At 37.2% G+C, this 9,525-nt stretch overlaps 2 protein-coding genes across 2 annotated transcripts; both read left to right on the top strand.

The window, feature by feature from the left end:
* Positions 1-1,305: 1,305 nt before the first annotated feature.
* On the top strand, positions 1,306-4,811 carry LOC131770513 (putative tyrosinase-like protein tyr-3). Its single transcript, XM_059086232.2, has 5 exons — positions 1,306-1,378; positions 2,736-2,873; positions 3,021-3,146; positions 3,703-3,827; positions 4,706-4,811. Exons 1-5 carry the CDS (start codon positions 1,315-1,317, stop codon positions 4,709-4,711), a joined length of 459 nt encoding a protein of 152 aa, XP_058942215.2. The 5' UTR covers positions 1,306-1,314; the 3' UTR covers positions 4,712-4,811.
* Positions 4,812-5,463: 652 nt separating this feature from the next.
* Positions 5,464-8,583, top strand: LOC131770437 (delta-like protein 4). The gene is made up of 4 exons (XM_059086149.2): positions 5,464-5,602; positions 6,888-7,037; positions 7,861-8,004; positions 8,506-8,583. The coding sequence occupies exons 1-4, from the start codon at positions 5,539-5,541 to the stop codon at positions 8,514-8,516; spliced, it is 369 nt and encodes a 122-aa protein (XP_058942132.2). The 5' UTR covers positions 5,464-5,538; the 3' UTR covers positions 8,517-8,583.
* The last annotated feature ends 942 nt before the right edge of the window (positions 8,584-9,525 follow it).

Below are 9,525 nucleotides of genomic sequence, written 5' to 3'. Positions count from 1 at the left end.
GTTTTGTGCGTCTCTATCATTGATATTGCATCTCACAAAAGTTTTACATTTTATTAAAAGTTGCAGTGTCAGTGATGGTGGATTCGCACATTCAATCATGAAAATGAAAAACTGTAAAAAGATTAATTGTCAAGTCGTTATTATGCACCAGCTTTGAACACATACAATCAAAAGAAAATTACCGGCCATTTTCGTTAATTTTCGATTAGAACTAGACACGGAACAAATGCTACATTGACTTCTCTATTTTATCTATCGATTTCTTAATAACGACAACGTCATTAGTTAAACTATTTAAATGCTAAAATACAACGAAAAATAGTTTTCCATTTTATTCTTGTTCGTCATATTCACCGAACAAATGTATTCACCAAGAGGGTGAAAAAATGATAGCTTCTGCGAAAATAAATTAGAAGAGAACAAAGCTGTTTTATTCATTCTTTTATCACTTTCATCCCCGTGCAAAAATGGTGGAAATATGAAAATGCACCTGTTCTTACCGCACGTGGAGGTAACGACCTAGAAAATTGGCTCAGAGATGATGAAATAAAGTGACAGTTAAATTAATGTAAATCCCGTTCAAACCAAACAGTAAAAAAAAAAATCATTGTATGAAGATAAAGACCTGAAAATTAGCCGAGAAGCGATGAAAAGCGCGCAATAATGAGCCTATCAGTTGTGTAAAATGAAAGTTGAATTAATATAAGCACGTTCAAACCAAACAGACAAAATCATTATTAAATAGTTATCGGTTAGATATTAATTGAAGGCTAAAAGAGGCACCTGTTTGTTTCTTAATGCGCTTGGAGTTCAGTTTTTCTGAAAACAAAATAGACATACTGCGTATTATATTACTTGAGCAATCAATTCTTGAACTGGGCCTTTCCTCAACACACTATGCGATCGTAACCAGTAGGGTTGATTACTGCTAAGTGTCGTGACTAATTAATTTTTGTCATCTCCTATCAGGTACTTATTCACTGGCGGTGCATGTTTGAAAGTCGTCATTTTTTTTAAAAAAAAAAGAAAAGATTTGTGATCTGAGTTCAGAGTAAGAAGAAAGTCATTTGGAAATGATGGAACTGTTATAAAACTGACCTGTTTCGACAAGGCTGTGATGACCTTTTGTATGAACACAATTTCGTCGAATGAGCGTCGCATCAAGGTATCAAAATGCGGCCTTATTCCGAGGCATCTCATGTTTTTTTAATTGCTCATCTCAGTCGAATCACTTTAAGGGGGCGGCGCTTAATAGGGTATAAACGCTTGAACAACAAAGAGATACCAGTTTAACGATCCAGCGAGCGAAGCAAGATGCATTGCCTTACGATAATTATTGCTCTTCTTGTCTTTGGAGAATGTCGAGTTCTTGTGCAAGGTAGGAGTACAAGAAATAACTCAGTTCATCGAGGTTTTTTTATGGCTTTATTTTGAATTAATATCAGCTGAAAATTTCTTTAATACGTTACCTGTCTTAAATGTGGATCCTATTTAGTTGATTGGGCCGGAAGTATGTTCCCTGAGTCACTATAATTGTTTGTCGGTTTTCGGATAAGTATTGGGATAGAGACCAACGGATGGAATTAGATCTTAATAACTTTTCCTAACAAAGAATGAATGTGGCGTGCATAGTAGATACATTTTTTTGTCTACTTTTTCTAATCTAGCATCTCTAACGGAGACAACGGCAGCGTTTTCGCACTGGGTGCGTGCTTGGTCTAACTGTCGCAAAAGTCATGTTCAGCGTGGGGCTTGGGGAAAGCTAAAGCAATACCCCATACCTTATTTACCTATGATGAATAACAATATCCAGGGCAAAATATTCTACTATTTTGTCAAATATGTTTACTCAGTCTTCTCGTTTCATATTTTATTCTTTTCTAAGTATCACTTACAGATGCTTAAGATAGCCAAGAGTTTAGTTTAGCTGCAAGAAAAACGAGGACGAAAGAAACAAATTGTGTTTTGATTAGGGATCAACGATATCATGTGTACAGTAAGAGTATTATAGTTGTTTTCATTAGTCTCGAGTGGTCCAAAAAAATCTATAAAAGAAGAAAATTCGCGCGAAAATTTCAAAGGAGTTCCGCTCAGGAATTACATCATAGCCTTGATATGCTAAGGAAAATCAAGAAAATGAAAATTCTAAATTCTTCATACTGAGAAATAACATGCAAGAAGTTATAAACTACAGTTTATAATATCTTTTAGCATGCTATCTTGTCGTTGCAAGAATTTCTAAAAGGGACAGTTCTTTCAGGTTGCTTGAAATCGCGAATTTTTAAGGTACACTTCCGAGTGTAACACACTGATCATATATAACGAAACTTCCCTGGAAAAAAAAGTCGCCTCAGTGCTAAAACCAATTTTTTAGACCCTCACTTGCTTCAAACATTTTTATTTGCAAATAAAACAGTTATTTGCAATGTGCTTAAATATTATCTTATTGTTTTCTTTTTAATGGCGAAAATAGCACAATGTAAAATAGCCATAAATCACGCATTAAACACGAAAAACTTGTGACGCCCAACGAACCAAATTAATCAGTTCGAACTGAACATATCAATTTTGAAGGTTCGTAAATACACTACATAGAAGCGGGAATTTGTTTCGTATAGTAATAGCGTGCGTAAGAGAGAAAAACTGAAGATTTTGCTAACTAACTTGTATCAAGCAAGTACAAATAATCTTTGAACAACATCTAACTGATATTTATCTTGTCTTGACATGTGTAGGTTCTTCAATCAGGAGAACAGTTAGCCCTTGTTTTTCAAAACCATGCCTGAATGGAGGTCAATGCCGAGTGTCTCGGAAGGACTTAGATTATATCTGCCTGTGCCCTGAAGGTTTTCACGGAAAAAATTGCCAAGAAGGTAAACGCTATCGAGTCATACGTGTCTCTTGCTAAGGAGAAACGAAACGAGTGGAGACAAGTCAGGAATAAAAGGTTCTTCGGTCATTTAATTGAACTCCTTTCCTCTGTGTGATATCTACTGTTTTCCTTTGATTTATTAATGCAGAAACAGGAGTAGAAACTTGCAAAGACACCAACGAGGTCCAATGTCCTATTTGGGCTGATAGAGGCGATTGCGAAACAAACCCGCACTGGATGAAAGTAAAGTGTCAGAAAAGCTGCAACACTTGTGGTAATAACCATTTGCTTTAAGGCATGATTACGAGTTGTAATATGCTCCAAATCCTAAAGAAAAGTAATACGGTAGTAATTTGATGACCTCCGAAACATTGGTGGCTGCAGGATTACGGTGTCAAGTCAAAAGAACCCATGAAAACCTAAAAGAACGTAAAAAATTTAAATTATAGGTTATAAAAATTCCTTTTATTTCGAATACAAAATATTGCGAAAAACTAGCTCTCAGCTCCGTTTTTAGGGTTACTTTTGAAAGGAAAAAATACTGATGCACAAGGGCAACGCGATGTCTTTTAATTTCTTTTTATACATTACAAAGCAAAACAATTAAAAAAAAAGAAAAACAAGAGTGTAAATGCAAACAAACAAATTGAAGCAAGCAATCGAATGACTGAACAAGAAAATTTGCATGAAAGTGCTGTTGCTATGGAAATGAACTTGTGACAATGTCAAGGGGAGTTTTCTTTAATTTCGTAATTTTTTTTTCGTCGTTAACGTTGTTTTTTATTTGTTGTTGCTGTTGTGATACGCGTAACCCGTTTTTTTCTTGCCAGGGTGCGCAGACTCGAACGTCCAATGTCCCGCATGGGCTAAACTTGATGAATGCTTTAATAACCCGCAATGGATGAAGCGTAACTGTAGGTTTAGCTGTGAGCAGTGCCAAGAGCCGCAGATAGAGGTAAGACTTTGATGACCCTTTTTTTCATTGCTTAGCCTGGTAGCTGGATAAGACGAAAATTCCTGACAGCCAGTAGTCTTGATTATCCATTTAGTCTATTTGAAAGACTTGGCTACAAAATGACCAACAAAAAGTATCATCATTACCTGAACTCATTAAGCTTTAATCAGAAACAGATATCTTTCAATCTAGAAATTAGGTCAGGGTTTTAAACATTTTTACTAAATAGATGGCTTAACAAAGCCGTTTAGTTCTGAAATAGTTTTACAGGATGATACTTAAAATATCCCATGTAGGCAGATACTAAAATGTGTTACTTAGTTTCGCAAGTATGTGAAAATGTTCCGAGAGGCGCCATGGAATTTGACCCTCCTATACGAACTGTTGGTGTTTGTTGCGGTTTAACGCATCAAAATAAAAGCGGACTGAAACCACGTTTAGAGTTCGTTAATTGGCTCCAGGAAAAGCGCTTGTTTTCACAAAAGCCTAAAAAAAAATTTGAAAAGCTGAAACATGGCTCACCCCCCTACAAGATGAATAATAACTTTAGAACCGGTGAAAAAAGATGTGGGTAGATTCTCGAGGGTTTAGAAAATTTCATTGAAGAATTACCTGGGTCGCCATTCTATTGAATGTTGATTAAATACACAAGTTGGAACTAAGGAAATTTCGAGAATTCAATATCACCTAGCCAAACGTCAATTAACAAAAAACATGACTTTTTTGGTGTCGTTGTTTATTCTAATAGAATGCCAGTTCAGCTATATCTTTAGCTCTAATGATGATAATAATAACAATAATAATAATAATAATAATAATAATAATGTTGTGCACATCAAACTCAGCACATCACTTCCATTTTGTCTCTTTATTGATAGGCTTGAGTAACAAAGGAAAGAAAGACTTCACAGGAAAACTTTTTCGCAGTATAGAGGCCGAGCTAAAAAGTATATTTGTAGAATCATCAATAAAGTTGATTATTCTCATGCATCTCAGTGTGCGTCCGCTGTTATCTATTCATCGATGCTTATTTTTTTGAACGCAATTATCCGTTTTAAGATAATCCCAGTGTGCTGCTGGAAGTGCGAAGGGGTTTCATAACCCGGGTAACCCATAATTTTCTTCAGCAATCTTATTTAAAACCGAGCTTTTAACATAATATTCATTGGCCTTGAGCGAGCACAATTTATCAAATACGATTTTCATCTTCGAGTGTTGGTGTATTCATATTGACATGCGAAAACGTGAAGAACCGTTTATGATGTCGATAGAAATAACATATTTAGTTCAAAGTCAAGAGAGAGAGAGAAAGAGACAGAGGGGCAGAGATATATAAAAAGAGTTGAATTCAACCTTGGTAATTTCGTGGATTATAAAGAAAAATACATATATAATGAAATCCTCATGAAAATAAAACTGTTTTAAGAATTGCGATTATTTTGTTTATGCATTGGTGACGCTCCCTGATAATATCCTAGCAATAACTATACAATGCAAATGAAATTAATGGTTATCAAACTGTGAAGTTTTTTTTTTCATTGAGACTAACTGAGACATAATTTGGCCTACACTAATAAATCATTATTACTCGTCCTGATGGCGCCATGTGTATTAAAAAGCGTGAGCTGTCTTTGGAGGGTCAGTCACTCATAACTATTGCGGCTTGAAGTAACCTATTGCCAATATCTGAAGGTAAAAAACGAACAAAAGGATGTATTACGTTGTAATAGTCTTTGCTCTCGTTTGCTCAGGAGGATTTCAAGCTGTGGTGAAAGGTACGAGCGCGATTAAATGTTCTCTTTACAAAATGAATGACGCAGTTTACATTTTTAGAGATACAACTGACCAGTGCTTCGATGTTTCCTCAAAGTACACGCCTTTTTGCTTGTTCTACTACTTTGTTTGTTTTGTTTGTTTTTCTATTCCCATCATAAACACTTTGTTGTGCATTTTGCCACCTAAAATGGACATTTTGGTGGCTTATATGTATTTTAGGTAATTTAGTGTTAACAACTGAGTTGAAAACGTAAATTAGCCATCGTAAAGGGCAAAAAGCTGACGTTTCGAGCGTTAGCCCTTCGTCAGAGCGATTGCACAGCACGTGCGGTTTTTGTAACTTTGTAAATTTCTTTGCCGTCCTTTGCGAAACAACAACGTTTAATCACCAAAATTGGTGTGGTCTGAGAACAGAACCCCCCACCTCAAATTGTTTGAGTTTCCATTTGGAATTCAACGCTGCTTCCATACGTTATGTTTAAGTTGGGGTGTGGCACCGTCAGAGAAGGTTAACACATTTAGCCACTCACAAAATTTATAACTGATGAAAATTAATTTTTATAATCAACGTCTCCCCAGGTGTTGCCTTCCTGGCTGCTTCAGGCCCTTTAGAATGCCCACTAACAAAACTCCATTGGTTTTCCTCCTTTCTAATCCATCCCTCAGTTATTTCAAAGATTTGACGTTCATAGTCATTACTTTGTGCGTGCCGAAGCTTTACCACATTTGTCTCCGATGTCCATCTTAATCTCTTAAGCCGGCGACACACCTGGTGATTTTATACGCCAATGGCGGCGATCGGCGGAGGTTGCCAGGTGTGCGAGGTGCGGCCATTGCGATATTCGCCGATAGCGGCGATCAAATTTCTCTCCATCAGCGAATAAAATCACCAAGTGTGTCGCCGGCTTTACTGATTTTTGTTTGCGTTTCTCTTTACACTTGCGAATTCGAACTGATAGTTTTGTCAATGGGTCACATGAGAGGTAATTTTGGCTCTAGAAATTTGCAAATGACCGGAATGATAAAGAATTTAAATTGTTTGTATTTTTATGAATAGCCTCTCAGCTCCTCGGTGAAGCTTTTGAATAAAACGGTAAGACGACCCTAACATACTTTTAAAGATGAAAAAAATCGATAACTCTACCTGGTGAAATATTCAGTTGCAATGTACTGAACCCATTTTGTTTTAGCCTCAAAACAGTTCATGGATCAATTCATGGACGCTGGAAACACCCTTTGTGGTAGAAATATGAGTTTAGGGCCATTGTACTTCTCCCTATGCAGGTTCTTCGATCAGGAAACAAGACAACCCTTGTTATCCAGGACTGTGTAAGAACGGTGGCGTATGTCGTGCTAAAACACCCGATGAAGGCTATGGTTATTACTGTTTGTGTATTGAAGGTTTCGGAGGAGATAATTGTGAAATACGTACAGGTAAATGGACGGGGGAAATATTATGTACTTATTGACTGAGTGGGAGGGTCGGACAGGAAAATATTTGGCTCCGTGCGTCATGAACGAGTACCAAATATTTTCCCGTGCGACCCGACCTAATCCAGTCAATAGGCATTTTTCATTTGGCAACTGACTCAGTTTTGACACATTTATCACATCTTTGGTATTGAACATTTTGAAAAGTTTGATTTTATTCACTTAGGACGGGAATAAGTGCGCGAGAAAACCACGAAAATGATTCTACAACAAAAATTTTTCCTGTTTTCAATTCAGAACAAGAAAAAAATTCATCGAAAAACCTGACTCATTTTTTTCATTTTTGTTTACTGCTGTCACCCATTTGCAACAACAGCGAACAAGGAATTTTTTTAAAATTTTACAACAACGCCATACAAGTGCGTTAGGCCGGACGGCTTTTTACGGACCGGTTCACGTTAACCCGTTCGGCCTTACACATGTTTGCTTTCACTATGGTTTTCTATGGGATTTCGCGGGCTTGGCCGAACGGGTATATGATAATTATGATGATCACAAACATCATAACTCGATTCATCGTTATATAAATTAGTGTCATAATAAATTTTACCTGATCCCTTTATAGGGCTCTGTGATATACCCTCGTTTGCAGTTAACTGGCAGTCAATTTTCTAAAGTTCCCCTTTTACACTCTGTTGGCGAAGACCGATCACCACCCCGTTCTCTCTTAGACCCCTCCCCCCCAGTAGGAGATGACTGGTCCCTAATGAATCGCAGCTCTGTGTAGGGAAACGAGCCAACGATCTTACCATCTCTCCTTGTGCAGGTACACCCATCGTAAAGAGAAACAGCCCTTGTTTCTCAAGACCATGCATGAATGGAGGCGTTTGTCGAGCTAAAACGCCTGACGAGGGCTTTGGATATTACTGTCTGTGCCCTGAGGGCTTCAGAGGGAAGAATTGCCAAGAAGGTAAACTTAGCGTGCAGCAAATGTGATAAAAACATCCAAAGAATCATAGCTTTTCTCGAACGACAGATAGCTGTACTCTATTACAACTTATGGAGGCACGTTACGTTTCTGGAAAATCATGTGAAAATTTTTCCCACATACACTTCTTCACAGACTTTACCACCTAAAATCCAACTTACGTGAAATAGCTGAGACGATTGATCTCATGTCGAGAAGTATTATAGCCTGCGAGCATGCAGGCGCTCATTATTAACGCATAGGCACAAGCGTTTCATTTCCTGCGGGGGAGTATAAAACCTTGAACAAAGCCAGCCAGCGAGAATTCTAGAGGGCGTCTAACACTCTTTATTGTTACCACTCGTCTCATATCTTCCTGCGGGCGGAGAAACACGCGTACTTAAGGGACTTTTATTCATTTTTTAACATCAATCTAATTCAGTATTGATTTAATTCCTTGTGACATTATGCGTCAGGTTAACCGATCTTTTTATTAATTGACAGGTGGAAAGTAAAGAATATGGACACATCTTGAGAAGCAAATTAAAGAAATCTTTGCTCCTAAATAAAATTTGTCTTGGAAATGAGCGTTCTTTCTTTAGTTTATCATAAAAAGTGGTAACAACATATTTCTTTAAATTTTAAATGCCAAATATTTCAAATTACAGTAATAAATAACTCCCACACAATGCCTCGAGTAGCAAATTCAAGAATAACTGTGACACTAGCCCTACGAATTTTCAAATCGAAGCATTTTGTATTCTGAATATGATATATGAAAAAAAATATGTGAACTGCGAATCAATTAATGAATGAAAGTGATCATTGCAGTAATGAAAATAAGACCTGAAAAAAAATTCAGGTCTGTAAAGAATTTGAACCCATGACCTCTGCGATACCAGTGCAGCGCTTCACCAACTGAACTAACAAGCCAACTGGGAGTTGATCATTATTTTGGTCCGTAATAAACCCGTGAAGCGATGAATCAATGACAGCGAACATATGAAAACCACATATGTGAACCGTAGATTAAGGAATGAATGAAAGCGGTCATTTTGTATTCTCCTCATAAGAATTTTTTTATTTCCCTGACACCTTGTGCAAAGTTTGGAACCAATTTCTGGGTTAGTTGCATTGGGAGTGCAAGCGAAGATAACATCCATACGGGTGAGTGGCAATTAAATAAATTGCAGGAACTGCGAAGCCTGGAAAAAGTTCAGACTTCAACAGGATTGGAACCTGCGCCTCTTAGATACTAGGTGGGGGTGGGTGGGGGGTAATTACCTATTGAACTACAAAGCCACATGTTGGGAGAGCTTGCCTCAAAATCTGTCTTAATGTTAAACTCTGCAACGTCGATCATATTCAGTTGATACTGAGCTTTCCAGAGAAGTCACGGACGAAACAATGGAACAAAACCAATATGGAAAAGTGACGTCTTCATCAATTAGCCTACCTCTACTTCCGTCTAGAAATAAAGAGCTTTGGTAAACTCTATTCAGAGTATTTATCTCTTAAAACATA

This window comes from Pocillopora verrucosa, chromosome 5 (genome assembly GCF_036669915.1).
Source record: "Pocillopora verrucosa isolate sample1 chromosome 5, ASM3666991v2, whole genome shotgun sequence".
NCBI classification, from domain to species: Eukaryota; Metazoa; Cnidaria; class Anthozoa; order Scleractinia; family Pocilloporidae; genus Pocillopora; species Pocillopora verrucosa.
The sequence above is the reverse complement of the archived record's forward strand: the minus strand, read 5'-3'. Positions and strand labels throughout refer to the sequence as shown.